We start from the raw sequence: 17572 nt of genomic DNA on the forward strand, positions 1-17572 counted from the left end.
ACTCAATTACAGTTTTAAAATCTTGAAACCGTAAGTGCATCCAATCATAACGAGCCTTTGGCAATACCGTTACCTTGTGGTGGTCATACCTCCCTTTTAAGTCTTTCCACAATTCAAGTGGATCTTTTACTGTCAAGTATTCAACTTTTAGGCTTTCATCTAAATGAGGACGAAGAAAAATCACAGCCTTTGCTTTATCCTGACTTGATGTTGCATTTTCTTCGATTATAGCATCACCAAGACCCTTAGAGATAAGGTGAATTTCAACATCAAGTACCCATGACAAATAATTTTTGCCAGAAATATCAAGTGCCATAAATTTCAATTTTGACATGATGAAAACTAATTTTAAAATAACAAAGACAACTAAAAATTAAATTTTTTCAGTAGATATACCTGATATAGAAGTTAATTTTTTAGAAAAAAATTAGAGTTTCGTGCTGATAACATGTTATAAAATAAATTAACTTAACAACGTAATAAGAGGAAGAAACAGTAAAAGAAAGATTAATAGAAAGAGAAAGAGTTTGCTATATTTCTTGTATCTCTATGTATTCATTTCAATTGTAAAACTAGGCAATTTATAGAAAAGAAAAAGGGAAAAAGTACGGGGACAATGGAGAGTGGAAAAAGAAGGAAAAAAATAAGTGGGGAGAAAATTAGTGGAACATCCACTTCTTCCTAATTCGTACTTATTCTTCATTTATATATAAATTTTAACTTTAGAGAAAACAACTTAAGAATTAGATAAATTTAAATTTAGATTTAGATGTCTAATTGGTACTAATCTTAATTAGGCGTTTAAATAAAAAACAATATTTTCAACTTTTTTTTGCCAAAACTCGAACATCATATATTTTAATATTTCCCCCAAAACTACTTTATGTAATTCCAAAAATAAATTTGAAAGGCACCCTAGTTTTCTTTCTCCGCGCGAAACACAGGCCGGAAAGTGGAAATTGTTGCCGCCGATAATTGCCGGAAAGTGAAGCCATGGAAGAATCAGTAAAGGGAACGGTGACGTCACTATCCTCACTGTTTCCGGTGGAAGAAGCACAGAAAGCATCGAAGCGTGTGGAGGAAACTATATCGGAGCGGCAGAAGCAGCTGGACCAACTCCGAGATTTTGCCGCCGACAACAATACCCTTATTAACCTTGTTCAGAGACTCCCCGACCAGCTCCATCATGATATCATGGTGAATTTTGTTTACTGTACTTAGTGTTATATGCCTGTTGTCTAGACGATTAATGTGCTCGTCTTTTGGCAACTTTTTTCAGGTTCCGTTTGGTAAAGCTGCATTTTTTCCTGGTCGTTTGATTCACACCAATGAATTTCTGGTAATTTACTTGCTACCGAATTCAATTAGTATTTGCCTTTTCGCTTTGGTCGTTTCAGTTAATTGGAAACATTAATTTGATTGAACTAGAGCCTAGAGGTGTAATTACAGTGGAGTAATTAGAGTTTTGATAAGGAAATTCAATTATGTCATACTTGGAAGTTGAACCTGTTAAGGGGATTCAAAATTTTATATATGTATAAAAGAATCAGTTTTACCTTATTAAGGCAGTACAATTTTCTGGCCAATACCCATCATTGTATGTGGCTTCGCCACTGCGTGCAAGGCTGATCTGTTGATTGTACATGATGCTAGATGCAGAAAGTTTTGACTTTCAAGCTTCCTGCATAAATTTTTTGCCTTTCTTTCTGGATTAGATGGAAACTTTTTTTACCTCGTTAGAAGCTCTTCCTTGATAAACTCCCGTTATGTGCAAATTATTTCTTGTCGGAAGTCCAAATGTGGGAGGAGGATAAAGATAAGTTGATGAACATTATAAAAATAGTACAAGTATGATGAATCCTTTTAATGACCTAAGTAGAGCAGAATGAGTGGAGCGGAATGGATGGAGCAGAATGAATAGAGTGGAATTGGTATATTCGACTCAACTATAGTTTGGAATTGAGGTGTCGTTGATCTATTGATTGATTCTCTTCCTTGATCAAAATGAACTATTTCTTTACAACTGTCCATTTGGCTGATTTATTGATTAAAATATCCGTAAAACTGGAAAAGTATTTCTTCCTTGATAAACTCCCGTTATGTGCAAAGTATTTCTTGTCGGAAGCCCAATTGTGGGAGGATGATTAAGATAAGTTGATGATCATTATAAAAATAGTACAAGTTTGATGAATCCTTTTAATGACCTAAGTAGAGCAGAATGAGTGGAGCGGAATGGATGGAGCAGAATGAATAGAGTGGAATTGGTGTAGTCGACTCAACTATAGTTTGGAATTGAGGCGTTGTTGATCTATTGATTGATTCTCTTCCTTGATCAAAATGAACTATTTCTTTACAACTGTCCATTTGGCTGATTTATTGATTAAAATATCGGTAAAACTGGAAAGGTTGTTGTTCTCCAACGAGGCGTCTGATAGTGGTAGAATCTTCTTTGCCAAATCATGGAATATGCTTCATTTTCTCTTTCCTGAATTCTACATTGTTTTTTTGCATCTGTTTGATAAGTCTGAAGTCTCTGCTGTTCGGGATGCCAAACTCAAATTGTAAAGTTTTCCTGAATTCTACATTGTTTTTTTGCGTCTGATAGTGGTAGAATCTTCTTTGCCAAATCATGGAATATGCTTCATTTTCTCTTTCCTGAATTCTACATTGTTTTTTTGCATCTGTTTGATAAGTCTGAAGTCTCTGCTGTTCGGGATGCCAAACTCAAATTGTAAAGTTTTGCCCATCAATGATCAATGGAGACTTTTAATAAAAAAAATATTCTAAGTTTAAAACTTGAAATTTAACTTGCTATTTGCCTGGCTAATTTGCAAGCGATCTCTGGTTAATTATTAAAAAATATGCTTCATCTTTTTTTTTTTTAATTGGCAAGTACCTGAAATTTTGTTCTCAGAATTCTTTTCTAGTTACAACTTTTCGAATATAGTTTTCTATTTCTCCGTTTTGTATGCAGGTTCTTCTAGGAGAGGGTCATTATGCTGAAAGGACAGCGAAGCAAACAGTTGAGATACTGAACAGAAGGGGGAAGGCTTTGGAGGTCCAAGTGGAGTCTGTAAAGGCTTTAATGCAAGACCTTAAGGCTGAGGCCTCATTTTTTGATGCTACAGCTTCTGAGGCAGCGGTAGGCTTGTTGGTTCTGTCATATGTTGCTTGAACATTTTGACTTGGTATTGCTTTCTCAAATGTTTGAGTTACTAATATGTTATAATAGAACTACCATATTTACAAGTGCTAGAAAGCTTGTTTGGATGCAGCAGGTAATGATAATAGAACTACAGTGTTTCAAGTGATATTCAAATGATACAGAAACTTATTTGGTGATATGACATGAGATAACTAGAGTGTGTTAGGACTTAAATTTGAGAAACGCAAAAACTCGAGTTAGTTTGAGATGACTAGATATTGACTTGCCTATTGGTGTGAATTATTTGATAGATACTTATCACTGGGTTGCTCGTCATATGAAAATGTGTGCACCATAAGCATTAGTTGGTTGTTGGAATGTTCACAACTTGATTTATTGTATTACTCCCTCTGTTCCAATTTAAGTGTCTTACTTTCCTTTTGATCTGTCGCAAAAAGAGTGCCTCTTTATATTTAGTAAGTTTACCAGTTTGAACATCCTACATGGCAAGTTTAAGATCAAAAGATTTAAAGTACTACACACATCTTTAATTTAAGACCACAAGATTCAAAAGTCTCCCTTTATTTCTAACTCCGTACCTAGTCAAACTAAGACACTTAAATTGGGACTAGAGGGAGTAACTTTTTTTGTTTGTACATATTCGTTTTTAGTTTCTGGAGTCCAGAGAGTTATATGAATTTGATGATTCCAATCAATCTTTTACAGGAGGGTCTTGTGGAGATAAGAGAAGACTATGTTGAGGAAGCTTCTTCTAAAGAGGCATCTATGATAGGCATGTTCCACCTGCTACTGATTTATGTCTTACATATAATAGTCGAATCAATGTTGAGGTTACCACTCTGCTAGTTATAATTTTTTTCTTGATTAGTAAAAAGCATCTTTAAATGTTTCTGCTATCAGAATCAGGGGCGGAGCTAGAGTGTAGGAAGCTGGTTCGGCAGAACCCAATCGTTTTTGTTCAAACCCTAAGTTTGTCTTAAGAAATTTATCTACAAATTATTGATTTAGAACCCAGTAACTCAAAAGGACTAAAATTCTGAACTCATATGCTTCAAATTTTGTCTTTGCCTCTTAACAGAGTGCTATTTTATAAATTTTGTAACATGTCTAATTGAAGTTATAGGCTCAGTCATCTATGAGAGGTATTATGTATGCTCTTGTATTGGATCTTTTTCTGTTGCTATGGAAAAAGACCTCTCCGAAGAAGTTGATGCATGCCTTTTGATTGTTACATTGCTAACTACTAATATTAGGTTGGTATTCTGACGGATCCTAAATTTTAATGGGCAAAAATTGTTCAAATCTTCGTCTTGAAAGCATGCAAAATGTTTGGCATGTTTTAGGATTTTTATTGTTCACAAGTAGGAGTAGTGATAGAACTGTAAACTATTGAAAATGTGTTTTTAATACAAGACGCATATCGTCAAACTAAGGCCTATAGAAACTTGAAAATCTAAACCACCATTTGTTAGTTGGACTATCTTTATTGAGTTCATGAACATGGACAAGTTAATCCTCATCCACTTAGTTTAATCATTTCCATTCTTCTAGATATTATTAGAGACAGAAGCAGAGTCTCTAATGCATCTAACTGATTTTATATTGACTATAGAGTGTGTAAGAGTAGCTTTTGTAGTTTCTTTCCAAATGTGAAAAGGAACTAAGGCATCAGCCTTTCTACTGTCCTTTCATGGACCAATATCTTAAGTATAATCAAGTGGATGCTTTTTCCATATATACTGCACACGTGGAGGGAGGGACGAGGGAGCATTTCTACTCTCTATGTTGTGAAGATAGCTTTCTGAAGTAATCTTTCAGTGTTGTGATGAGAGTTCTGACCTTCAGCAATATTCACTAGTCTTTGATGGTTCTTTGATTTGTGATTCTATTTTTTGATCATTTTGATTTGTGGTTCTACTTGTAACCAAGTATCACTGAATTGCAGCTTTTTCATTCACTGAACTTTCTAAACTGCTTGAAATTCAGGTATCGTGAAACCCGAGCTTCCTAGTTCTTCTCAAGCTGAAGATGTACCTCATGTTAAAGATGAGGAATATGATCGCATATTATCCCGGCTCGCTGAACTCGAGAAGGAAGAAGAAGAAGCTGAAAATGCCAATCGAGAAGAGCTAGGTGGAGCTGGATCGGATGTCGGCCCAGATCTTGTTCTCTTGGAAGAAGAAATGAAGAGTTTAGAGGTCAGTTGCATGTTGTTGAACTTAAATAGAAAGTTTGACTTTTGGAATGCACAAATTTTATGCTTCTGTAGTTGTCGCTAAATTGCATTTGACATGCGGTTTGGTGCATAACTTTGGCAAGCTCAAGGAAAGAGGTGAATCTTCAAGATTTCAGTCCACTGAAAAGTTTCCTGATCACTGGCATGTGAGTAACCCTTCCCTTGTACCTAAGATGCATTCTTGAATTGCATCTTTTCTCATTCTACCATAAATTATCAAGGGATTTGCTTGGTTCTCAAGTAATTTGCCCCACAATGTATGAATTTGTTTGTTATATTTCAACTAATCTATTTAAAAATTTTATGTGCAGGTTGAAGATTCAAAAGCAACATCTAAAGGTAAGCCTTGTCCCAAGAAAAAAGGATTGTGAACTATATACAGTCCATGTGCCGCTTGCCTATTGAATTTCTAAAAATACTTGTAAAGTAATATGTTAATTGATCCCCTCATTCCAAAGTAACTACCCAGATGGAGTCAATTAAGGGTAATTCAGAACTTTTTAGATTTACTCATCTGTGAACTATAAAATAACTGATCAACCAAAAGCAACTATCCCTTTGGAATTTTAGTTTGCCTTTCAACTACTTTGTGCTGATAAGCTACTCAATGCTGGTCCTGGTGCTTTGTCGTTGAGTCATTCTTCTGTGTAGAAATTTCTACTTTTTGTCAAATTTGTGGGGTGGGGGTAGGGGGTGTTTACTCTTTTCTGAATTTCTTGAAGTACTCACTTGTCGAAGACTGTTTATGCTGTGCTTCGTTTTTATAGAGGTAACCAGTTGGGTATGTTCTTAAAGTTCAGTGTCGAGGAAGCTAGAATTAGACGCATCATTGGCCTTTCCTTTCATGGTTGATAAACTTTACCAGTTCTTTCGCAAAATTTCTTTTCCCGAGGATTATTCAATTTGCAAGTTCTTCATTTCTTTAACTTCTGTTTCTCTTAAATGATTGCATTGTATCAGAAAACTGCTTACCTGGGAATCTAGCTTATGGAAAGTTCAATTTGACTGAGAATGCTCTGATGCAACCTCAAGCGGAAGAGGATGTTAAGGCTCCTGTGATAGCTGAAAACAAAGTACAATTCTGTGCCTTTTGTTTGTTCTTACTTAGAGATGGGGACATCTCTGTTCCAGTATCTGTGTTCTTGTCATTATCTCACTTCTCGCTGTTCCAGTGTTCCATCTTCTTTTCTTTCTTTGTTTTCTTCTTCTCAGCATTGGGAGACAAAGAACTGTTGAACTACATTAAATCACAATCTTGCATTTCTGATTTATGACATCTCTTGAACTTGCAAAAGACCTGTAGGTTGTGCATGTCACCCAGTCAGCATGCTCTATGCTTCATTCGACTTGCATTTCATTCAAATTCGTAAATTGCAGAAGTGGTTCATGTTGTCTATTTCTTCACTTGCTGCCTTCTTGGACCAGCTAGTCTCTGTATCTTGTCTCTTTTTTAATGAAGTAGAAGCAGATCCATTGGTAAAGGAATAATGTTGTCGGTGTTTGTTAATCATAAATTCTTGCCTCTCAACAGATGTGTGGTGAAATGGCTATGATGTTTCTCATGTTATTGCAACTCCATCAATCCCCTCCTCCATCTGCCCTTCCCCTCATGAAAAGAATACATATGTAGAGAGAGAGAGGGAGAGAGAGAGAGATGGAGGGAGTTGATGTTTTTTTACCAGTTTCATAACCTAACCATAGTCTGTAGCACCAAACTCATTGTGTACCACGTTCATTAGTAGCTTAGTTGGTTGGCTACCTGAACTTTTACCTCGTTGGTGAGGGTTCGATTCCTTGCCTTGTAATCCCTTCCGCATTTCCCCTTCCCCTACCCCAATTTGGAAAAAAAGATCAGTACTGTGCATATTTCCCGCCTTCTTCATATTGTTCTATTATTTTCATCATAACAATACGGTTCCATGCATGTTTTGCTGCATTGCATCATTCCAGAGTTTAGAACTATAGAAATATAATCTGACTGCTTTGTTACAGGCTAATGCTCCTCCCTCCGAACCACGATTCGACATCAGTAAGGTACGTTATTACACGATTATAATATTACTCATAATTGATATATTAAGTGGGGATGTATGATCTAACAATATGCTCTTCAGGCTTTTACTGGTAGTATCATAGAACACACGAGTGATGTTAATTCAAAGGTGCAATCTGTCAGTTGCAGCTCAAAGCCAGTATCAAGGTTCAAGATGCAGAGGAAGTAGCTGCAATTAGTATTTCTTCATGTGGAACTCAACCTTACAAGTTACCTTGATATCAACCCAACATAGTAGATTGTCAGATCAGCTTCATGATGTAGAGAAAGTACAATTGGAAAAGGAGCTGTTTATATTCCAAAACAAAACAATTTATACTCTATAATAGAGTGCTAATTGCTTATTCTCAGATACAATTTATACTTTGTTACCATTGATCTAGTGCTGGCTATACGCCAGAACGAATGAAGATACAATTGGAAAGCGAAAACCCTGCCTAAAAGCTTTTGCTGTACACGTTAAAAAGTAAATTTGAGGGGGAAAAAAGTGGAAAAGAGGCACCTGTACAGACTAAATGTTACAAAGTTACAAGTCGACAAGAAAGGAAAAGAAGTTTCAATCATTAGGAATCTTCTCCTTTCTCTTACGATAATCTTGAAGTACTTTTTCACGCTCTGCTGGTGTTGCAGATAAGAGCCATTTGCTAAACTGAACCTCTTCCATACCCATGGAACGGGCAAGGAGGCTGTACTGGCTCTTTTTGCGGATCGTTATAGGATTGACAGTTCCTACATTCTCCTTCCCAGTTATGGTGTCGGATTTTCTCTTCTCAACAGTTGAAAACTTTGGCTGACGCGAAGGATAATCTAAATGCATGGTTTGTTCTTTTTTCTCTTTGATCTTTGCCGGTCCAAGGTTAACAATGTCTTCATACCGATGAGCATATACAATACCTACGAGTCGAAAGGGTCAAATGAAATTGAGCAATAAAAATCAAACACCATTGTATTTCCGTATGCTACAATTTATTCTTTGCAAGTGACATCAACAATTAAGGTGAAAAAAGAACTTCAGTATATTGCTACTGAAAAAAGAAAAGGAAAGAAAAAATGATGATAGATTGTAAATGATTTCAGCACCTCAGATAAACTTTAAGGTACGAACAGTATAGCGGATTTTTTAAAAGAACTACATCCATCTTATCAAATAACCAAATTTGTCAGAAGCAAGTAGTAACAAACCAATAGAACTCCTATCCTGCGTTCTAGAAATGCAAGGTTCAACCTTTCAGGTACACCTTCCCTTTCCCTTACCCTGTGTCTTATCCCATCCCCAAAAGAACTAAAGATATCAAATTTGTTAAAGAATCGCTTAGCTCAAAGAAAGAGGAAGGAGAGTGATGGAAAGGAGAGAGAGTAGCACAGGATCAGGAGGGATGATCTACTATGTTCCATCTTCCGATATAGCAGATTTTGACTAGACACGAAGCATTAAGATGTTAATCTGACTTGTATTATACATCAGTGAGAGTTTAAAAAAAGAAGTAAAGGTATATTTATCTAATGAATTTGACTTCTTGTATAGAAAAGGAACGATATCAAGAAAGTCTGTTGTATAAACAAGGAGAGAGGAAGTAATATTCTCCTTCTTTCCTTTCAGTGTGATCAATATTTAAGCTAGAACAATATTGACAATTCCTTTTCTTTTGGAGGGAAATTTTACTTTGGGCACCTACATAGTCACCATTCTTTTCTTACCTATTGGTTCCGGTAATGGACCTTCAGACTCGGAGCAATTTGCATTTATCAGAAACCAATAAGAAATGAACTCACCTAGGTCTTCAAGAACTGGAGCAACTGCAGTGCACTCCTCTTCTTTATGTTTTCTGCTTTTAGCTCCCACAAAAGATGATGCTGTTATTTCTTTCTCAGGAACAAAACACATCCCAAGTACATTCAAGTCCTGCTTTGAGTGAGTTCCATCATCTTCCTTTCTGTTCTTTTCATGCAATTCAATGATCTCACTTGTGAAGAGCTTGTCAGATAAATCTCTGAAAAGATTGCATATTCCAAATAGCTCCCCTTGAAACTCCTTGCTATCCTGAAAGTTGCAGCATGAATAAGTAACCATTTCCAGCTGGAAGAATGACACAAAAATGTAACTTAGATCATAGAAAACAAAGAAAGAAAAGTGACTTTCAACCTGTACTCCCTCGAAATAGCGTTTTTCCATATTTCCAGAGACAGCGATGTTTGATAACTGCTGTTTGTAGACCTGACGAGTGTAAACAAGTTCTTCAAGAGAACCAGCTGCAAGTAGGCGGAAAACAACAACATGCCGCTTCTGTCCAAATCGAAATGACCTGTCCTGGGCCTGCAAATCGTGGGCAGGATTCCAGTTTGGATCAAATATCACTACACGATTCGCGCTAACAAGGTTGAGGCCAAGGCCGCCAGCTTTTGTTGATAATAGGAATACCTGAGATGAGAAGGACATCAAAATACAGAAAGCTAAAGAGGGGTAAAGTTCAATATGTTCTAAAATTGAATTTCCAATTTTCTATTCCATATTAATAAAGAGAACTGGACCTAGAGCAAAATTGGACGCAAAAATGGATCATATAGCCAACCCCAAATAACTTTGGGTCAAAGAGCTGATTGATTGATTATTTTATTAATATCTACCTGTTTGCTTGGACTAGAGTTGAAGTCATCAACTAGAGACTGGCGCAGGCCAGTTGGGGTGGAACCATCAAGTCTTGAAAAACCATAGCCTTTGCGTATAATAAATTTCTCAAGAATGTCCAGCATCCTGCTCAGGAAAAAATTATTATGTTAAAAAAGGGGGAATTAGGACTAGAGGAAAGAATGGCATGTCTGAAAAGCTATGAGATAAATGCAACAGATATATTTTATAAGCACAAAACATCTCCTTGGCTGACTCTTGCGATGACTCTTGCTGTTTTCTAGACTCCATTGGAACCAAGTGCAAAAACAAGAGAAATAGGGAAATAATATCTAGTAAGCTGAGGATGCGATCCTACTTATCCAAGAAAAAAAAGAAAAGAAGGATGGGGATCCTTATTAAAGTCATTCACAGCCCTCAGGTTGTGAATAGGAAAAAGTTTTGTGATGTTGGAGTAATATTTAATCCAAGATAGGGGTTACGAGTAGCAAAAATCAAACAGCAACTTATAAATAATCAGAAAATGAAAACCGGACCGTTCATCAATATATTAAAGATCAAATAGAAATAAACACAACTTGATAATCTCATAAAAGAAAAGGAAAAGGAAGTGCACCCAAGGGTGAAATTTAATGGTCAATGAAGAGGGCTGCAAATCTTGGTAATTAGGGTTCAAAGCCCAACGGAGACGTAAAAAGAATAGGTGTTTACTTCCCATCTAACTAAGTTTTGGTGGGCAGAGTTACCCGATACCTATGTTGGAGTAGCAGGTACCTAGTGAAATATCGAGGTGCGCACAAGTTGGCCCAGACACCACCATTATCAAAAAAGAAAAGGAAAAGGAAAATAAAGTAATCCCAATATTAAAAAATATCAAACAAAGTTGTGAGGCTAAAAATTTTAACTTTAGAGAAGTTTCATCTTTCAATGGGTTACAAGTACAACCTTCAAGGAGATAGCCATTAGACTATTACAAAAACTTCTTGGACTCGGTTAGCCCATCATTGGATTAATTCTGACATAGCCCAAACAACAAAACCATCGCTATCATAATAAAGCAGAAAAAATATGTTACTCATGCAATCTTTTGAATTAATATCATGTAGAATATCATATTGCTAACAAAACGAACAGATACAATGTGTTAAAACTACAAAATAATTGGACCTCTTAAATCTCCATCACAAAGAAAAGAAAAATCATATTTTTAGCCAACCATCTAGCTTTCTGCAACATTCACATATTTTGGGAGTGCAAAAGGTTAAAAGAACTGAATACTGACATCACACCTTACAGAATAGCTGAAAAGAAGAATCTTGTCACTTTGTGAAACCCAAGAGGACATTAGTTTCTCCAATGCTCTCATTTTCCCGCAATGTTCAACATTACTTAAGCCCAAGAAACTCTTGGTTTGAGTATTCCCTCCAACCAAATCAACGTCCTTACCAAATACAGCAGCAGCAAATTCTGCATCTCTTTTTTGTTTATCTGGATCATCCCTTGGATTAGGCTTGATAAGCTCCAAATGGTTGCTTATCTGCTTGGAGAGCACCAAAAAGTGAGGATACAAAATGACGAAAGAGAGGTACGGAAAATAATTTCAAAAGAAACTAAGATGTAGGATTAAAGGGTACCAAAGTTGCAAATAACTAGAAAGTTGAATGAAATAAACAAGTCAACCCACTTCATACTCCACCAGAAAACCAAGAATCATTATGTTTGAAGGTAACATGTAATATATTATTCGTGTGTCAGTCACATAGCAAGTGAAAAGTACTGTAAGAGAAGTCTCGATGAGCTTGAAAGGCTTAAAGTGCGAGCACAGGAGTAAGAATTGATTGGTCTAACAAAATTGTCAGATTAATAGAAACATGGCATGTCACAGAGCTTCATACTAACAACAGCTGTGAGGTGGTAAGAGGTAATCCTCCTCTTTAATTTTCAAGAATTTTTCCTTAGCCTTCTTCTTCCTTTTATCCTTTTCTGATGATAACGGTGTCCAAGTGAGCTTGTGCACACCTGAACTATTCCACTGAGTACCCTCAATCTCCCACCAGCACAAGCACTGGGCAACTCTGTCCACATGCTTAGGGGGATTTGTAAAAATCACCTAATGTTTTTTGTCTTTGCTGGGATTTGAACTCTAGACTCCAAAGTTTGCGCCCATTTTCCTTCTCTTGTTTTATTAATTTTTCTTTTGACAAGAATAAAGTGAGAGTAAAAATCTGAATTCAGAGACCAAAAAAGAGGGTTCACACATTTAACATGCAAGTTGATAAGTTGAAACAAAAAAAGGGGTAGCCCAGTATACTAAAGCTCTCACTATGCCCAGGCTCAGGGAAAGGGCCCAACCACAAGGGCCTATTGTACGCAGCCTTACCTTGCATTTCTGCCAGAAGTTGTTTCCAAGGCTTGAACCCGTGACCTCCTGGTCACATGACAGTAACTTTACCAGTTGCTCCCAGGCTCAACAACATTGGTTAATTACTTCATTTATGTATCACCTAAAATTGAGGGTTCCTAGATGTTCAGCTTTTTCCTTCTCTATGTCGTATGACTCATATTGCATGCAGCAACCTATCTCATTTTCTTTCACTATAGCTTATAGGTGCTTATCTTTAGTGCAACAATTTTTCATAATAGAAATTACAGAACTTACATTGAGATTACATTTCTTACATCATTAACCATCATGGAATCATTGTACGAGTGATCAAGAGATAACCAAGAGAATTTTTTTAGGGATAACCTGCTGGAGCTTGACGAGACATGGAAGAACAAGGCAAAAAGGGCAGTGATCACAACCATCTGGATTGTCCCTGTGAAGGTAGGGCCAGATGACACCATCTGACGCGGTCCGGCTGCAACATTCGACTTGCTTGAGAGGGCTTCCGCAACTGCAAGGGACATCCTTATTGATAAGGCATTGTACATCAGGTAACAGTAGCATTCTCTGATACACCCGTTTTTGCAGTTCGCTCATCGCACAAAAAACAACATTATCTTCCTTCCCTAACATGAGATGTCCAATAGTTTCCTCTTTTGTCCTTCTTAACAAATATTTGCGCAGAACTGATACTAAGTGTTGTTTCCGCTCATCAGCAACTCGAACAAATCTATCTGGAGCACTTGATCTCTGTCCATGTTTGAGGGGCTCCTCGTAAAACTCTCGGAAGTGTTCACGTGTTCCCAAGCAACCAGGTATCACCCAGTCAAACAGATTGAACAATTCCATTAATCTATTCTGCATTATTGTTCCTGTAAGACCATAACGGTTTTGGGTCTTTATTGCTAAACATGCCTCGTATAGTTTTGATTTCTCATTCTTGAGTCGATGTGCCTCATCAACAATCACAATCTCCCATTCAACATCTGATAAAATTCTTCCATGGATCCTGTATGTATCAAAACTGGTTATAAGTATCTCCACTCCACGTGCTTCTAGTTTGTCAATCATTAGATCACAGTTTGGCCCGTGATAAATGCAAACACTAAATGTTGCCCACTTGGAAAACTCATTTTCCCAATTGTGGATCAAAGAAGAGGGACAAACTATTAGTACAGGTCCCATTGTTCGTCGTCGGCGTTCCTTCGAGATTGATGATTCAGGTAAATCTCCATCCTTACCAAATACAGCAGCTAAGAATGCGATGCTTTGGATGGTCTTACCAAGTCCCCTGTTCCAAATATATGCACACAGAAAAAAAAGAAAAAGGTGGGAAGGAGAAGGAAAGACAAGGATATGAGACATTATAATCACACAAATAAAATTTAAAAGATGACACATTATAATAGCATTAAAAATTGGATATCATCTCCATCATAATAACCAAGAAGAGATACACAAATAAAACTCACATATCATCTCCAAGAACTCCTCCGTGATTATTCTGATACAAGCTATACAAAAATTTCACTCCTTCTCGTTGATGCTCCAAAAGCCTACAGTTTATAGATGCTGGAACCTGAAAAAGAAATAAAGGAAATTGCTACATGAGTAGTCAATCATTATTACACATCATAAACTGGACAAAGAAGGAAGTTTGAATTTATTTCGCCGGGTAACAAAAGTGACTAGAAGGGTGTTTGGCTAAGCTTATAAGCGGGTAAAATTGACTTATAAACATCTTTTGGCTTATTTACGCGCTTGATCAACATTTAAAATTCTTATAAGCCAAGTTATTACAAGCCAAAATCAGTGACCCTTCTTCTTCCACCCCCACTCAAAGTCACCTACACCTTCATCCTATATGCCATCACAGTCAAAATAACTGATCTAACCGTCTTTCATTTCCTAGAAATAAAAATTAACAGATCATGGACTCGAACTATCAACAAAATCTCCAGCCGCTCTTTCTCTCCTTTCATTTTCGTGTTCTTCATTTTATTTCTTTAATTTATGATTACTCGTGCAGCTGATGCCCTTTCGCCGATCAATTGTAGATTTTACCCTCTACATCTGCCATCTAAAGTTATATTTTTCTATATTTATTAATTCTCAGTATGAGTTTCAAAGTGTTTTATTCTAATATCTCTCTCTCTTTTTTTTTTATCTTTTTTAGAATTCTCAAAGGACACGCAATATATTGATATTTAGAAAGATGGGTAGATGATTTATATTTCTTGAATCGAGAGTCTAGCGGAAACAACCTCTCTACATCATACAATGTAGGGGTAAGGTCTGCATACATTCTACCCTGCCCAAACTCCACTTGTAGAATCACATTGAATATGTTGTAGTTGTTTAGGTAGATAATTTATGTTGGTGGTGATGGTATATATGTGAAAGTGTTGCTGACTTTGGGTAATAATGAAAGAAGAAGGGTTGGTGTGATGAATTGACATGCCATGTGCTAATATGGACAAGGTTAATGGAGGAAGGGAGAATTTGAACCACCTCTATGAGGGTAGGGGCATATATGGACCGATACGAGAGTGTAAAATTAAACCTTTTTGAATAGTAGAGGGGCAACTATCACATCTTTCCCTTTATTCTATTTAGGCAAATCTCATCAATCACATTCCAATCAGGGAGCTACCTCTGATGTTGAGGCCTCAGATAAATCAAAGCATCAAAATGTTCATATACAACCAATCACATGATCTTAAGTCTTCTAGCTTAACCTCTGGCAGACTATCCAAGTAGAATCAAAATAGTAACTTTCCTACATATGTATGATCATATTGCTTGATCATGCCTTTAAGTAATTGAAATAGAACAAATAGTTCAAGAAATGATTTTAAAAATTGAATCTTGACGATATGGGTCTGCGAAAAATCACCTGAACAAGAGGTTTTTCACCCAGTGAAGACAGAACCAACGGCTCATACGGTCCTGCTTGATCTAGCAATAAAGAATCCAACTTGGGTCTCCCAAACCTAATTCCCTTTTCTTCTTCTTCTTCCTCTTCTCCCTCCTCTGATTTTTCATATTTTTTCTTCGAATCAAAATGATTCTGCTTTTTGGGGGTTTGGGGTTGGTTTTGAAGCAGCGTAGTGTGATCTTCGAGTCGTAAAAGCTGCTGAGACAGAGAAGATTTTGGGGGTTTTCTAGGGTTTACAGATTTGGTGTCAAAATTGTATGAAGTTGATGAAGATTGTGAGAATGATTGATTAGTACAGGGCTTGAGCGTCTCCTTGAAGGTGTTTAGAGACATGGGGAATTGAAAATCTTGAAATTTTGTTTGCAACTGTTTCTTTTTTTCACTTTTTTCAAATTGAAGCGCTTTTATTGTTTCCACTCGTCAATGTCATCTCCATTTGTTTTTTGGCATATTAGCCATTCGGCCGAGTAATTATCAAAAAAATATTTATTTTTTATGTAAATAAAATATGATTATATTTGTTATAAATTAATTAATTTATTATATATATTTAAAATTATTTTTTATTTTTTTTTTAAAAAGAAAAAAAAGAGAGACATACCACCACTTAGGACACGTGCAGATAAGATGTATGAATGTCCTAGTGCGGAAATGTAAAAAATTAAATATGAATAATTATAAAAGTGGTTATATGTAAGTCGAAGAAATATTTAAGGAAAATGGTTAGATAGTATATGAGAAAGGTTTAGCTTATCAAAAATATGATGATAGACAAGAAATTATGAAAGATATGAATTAGGGTAGCCATCTCTTGCTGATCGCTTATTAGCTGTGAGTACTATTTTTATAGTTTCTTGTGTATTGTATTTGGTTATTATATGTTATTTTTTGTACTTTGATTGTTGTTGACATGGCTTCTTCATTTTCATTTTTTTTTGTACTACTTTGGATTGTCTTTTTGTTCTTGAGTTGAGGGTCTATCGAAAATAATTATTTTACATTTAAGGTATGTGTACAATTTGAGTACACTATACCCTCTCCACACTTCACTTGATGGGATTACACTGGATATGTTATTATTATTGAATTTTTTTTTTGTTGAATCTTATGATTTTAATCTAGAGATACTTAGTTGTATTGAAATGTTTTTTAACGTGTGATCTTAAATATGTTGTGTGAAAAGTTAAAATTAAAAAATAGTCAAAAATGAAAGAGAACAAATTGAATCACATAGAGTAGAAAACACACTTTTAATTATTTATCCGCCGAATTGAGTTTTACTCAATGTAAATTTAGATTAGTCGAACTCCAATATGAATATCAAAGGATTAATTAGAAACCTCCAAAAAATCGTAAAAACCAAATTCTCTCCCACTTTCTCATTACATCAGCCAACAGAAGTACCTCAAGACTAGAAAATCGAAATAAACTGAAAAACAATAAAGCAATGACTTTAATTAAATATTTGAGGCCATAAAATTTAATGTGTATTTTTAAATAATTTAATTTCTTCGTATTTGTTATATTGGATTACTTCTTTTTGACATAAATAAATATACCTATTGTAAGAATAGTGGTACTCAAACTCCAACAACTTCGTCGAATTTAAAGGCGGAATAAATCACACAAAGATTCGATATTTGTATTTTAGAAAATATGCAAAAAAATCAATTGATAAAAATGAGGTTAGTCCTCTGGATTTATAGCCAACGAAGGATAGTATAAAATATGTTATTGTGCCTTATCTAAAAAGTCAAAATTCATTCAATGTGAAAGTGTTATTCAAATTACATCCTTTTCTCTTTTCCAAAAGAATATTTATTCATTTTATATTCGCACCTCTTAAAAACCCAACATATTTAAAATTAAAATATTTATTTATAATTGAGAACAAATTTAAATATTTATTTATATATTATATCATTCATATATGTTTATTTATAGTTTATGTTATAAATTAGAGGATTGTGTGGATATGAACCACAAATTGAAAATCCTCACTCACTAAAGTTTTAAATAAGTCATACATATTTTATTTTAAAAATAATTTGGCTAGAGGGCCATCTTATATCAAATCAATAAGGCTTATAATGTGGAAACATTATGGCCAACCCTTTTTTCCTTGGGGGATTCTTCAACATTGAATCTGATTCTATAAGCTTAGTAA

At 35.6% G+C, this 17572-nt stretch overlaps 2 protein-coding genes across 3 annotated transcripts; one reads left to right on the forward strand and one right to left on the reverse strand.

Moving 5' to 3' along the window:
* The first annotated feature begins 876 nt into the window (after positions 1-876).
* LOC129891471 (uncharacterized) lies at positions 877-7812 on the forward strand. Its single transcript, XM_055966848.1, has 10 exons — positions 877-1197; positions 1280-1339; positions 2975-3142; positions 3872-3938; positions 5153-5364; positions 5486-5548; positions 5714-5741; positions 6363-6475; positions 7395-7436; positions 7517-7812. Exons 1-10 carry the CDS (start codon positions 994-996, stop codon positions 7622-7624), a joined length of 1065 nt encoding a protein of 354 aa, XP_055822823.1. The 5' UTR covers positions 877-993; the 3' UTR covers positions 7625-7812.
* Positions 7731-15798, reverse strand: LOC129891469 (switch 2). 2 transcript variants are annotated; one of them, XM_055966846.1, is made up of 8 exons: positions 15364-15798; positions 13940-14046; positions 12831-13758; positions 11371-11618; positions 10081-10207; positions 9599-9874; positions 9229-9496; positions 7731-8349 (listed from the first exon to the last, which is right to left on the reverse strand). In XM_055966846.1, exons 1-8 carry the CDS (start codon positions 15736-15738, stop codon positions 8012-8014), a joined length of 2667 nt encoding a protein of 888 aa, XP_055822821.1. In that variant the 5' UTR covers positions 15739-15798; the 3' UTR covers positions 7731-8011. The 2 variants fall into 2 exon arrangements, with proteins under 2 accessions (XP_055822821.1, XP_055822822.1); XM_055966847.1 differs by having other exon boundaries at positions 12831-13476; positions 15364-15797.
* Between the last annotated feature and the right edge of the window lie 1774 nt (positions 15799-17572).

This window comes from Solanum dulcamara, chromosome 6 (genome assembly GCF_947179165.1).
Source record: "Solanum dulcamara chromosome 6, daSolDulc1.2, whole genome shotgun sequence".
NCBI classification, from domain to species: Eukaryota; Viridiplantae; Streptophyta; class Magnoliopsida; order Solanales; family Solanaceae; genus Solanum; species Solanum dulcamara.

Excerpts from the sequence above, each read along its gene's own strand:
- LOC129891469 (XM_055966846.1), bottom strand. The coding sequence starts at position 15,738 with ATGTCTCTAAACACCTTCAAGGAGACGCTCAAGCCCTGTACTAATCAA. Across the intron at positions 9,497-9,598 it reads GCTATTTCGAGGGAGTACAG|GATAGCAAGGAGTTTCAAGG; the intron begins GTTGAAAGTCAC and ends TGCAACTTTCAG. Across the intron at positions 8,350-9,228 it reads TCCAGTTCTTGAAGACCTAG|GTATTGTATATGCTCATCGG; the intron begins GTGAGTTCATTT and ends TTCGACTCGTAG.
- LOC129891471 (XM_055966848.1), top strand. The coding sequence starts at position 994 with ATGGAAGAATCAGTAAAGGGAACGGTGACGTCACTATCCTCACTGTTT. Across the intron at positions 1,198-1,279 it reads AGCTCCATCATGATATCATG|GTTCCGTTTGGTAAAGCTGC; the intron begins GTGAATTTTGTT and ends AACTTTTTTCAG. Across the intron at positions 7,437-7,516 it reads CACGATTCGACATCAGTAAG|GCTTTTACTGGTAGTATCAT; the intron begins GTACGTTATTAC and ends TATGCTCTTCAG.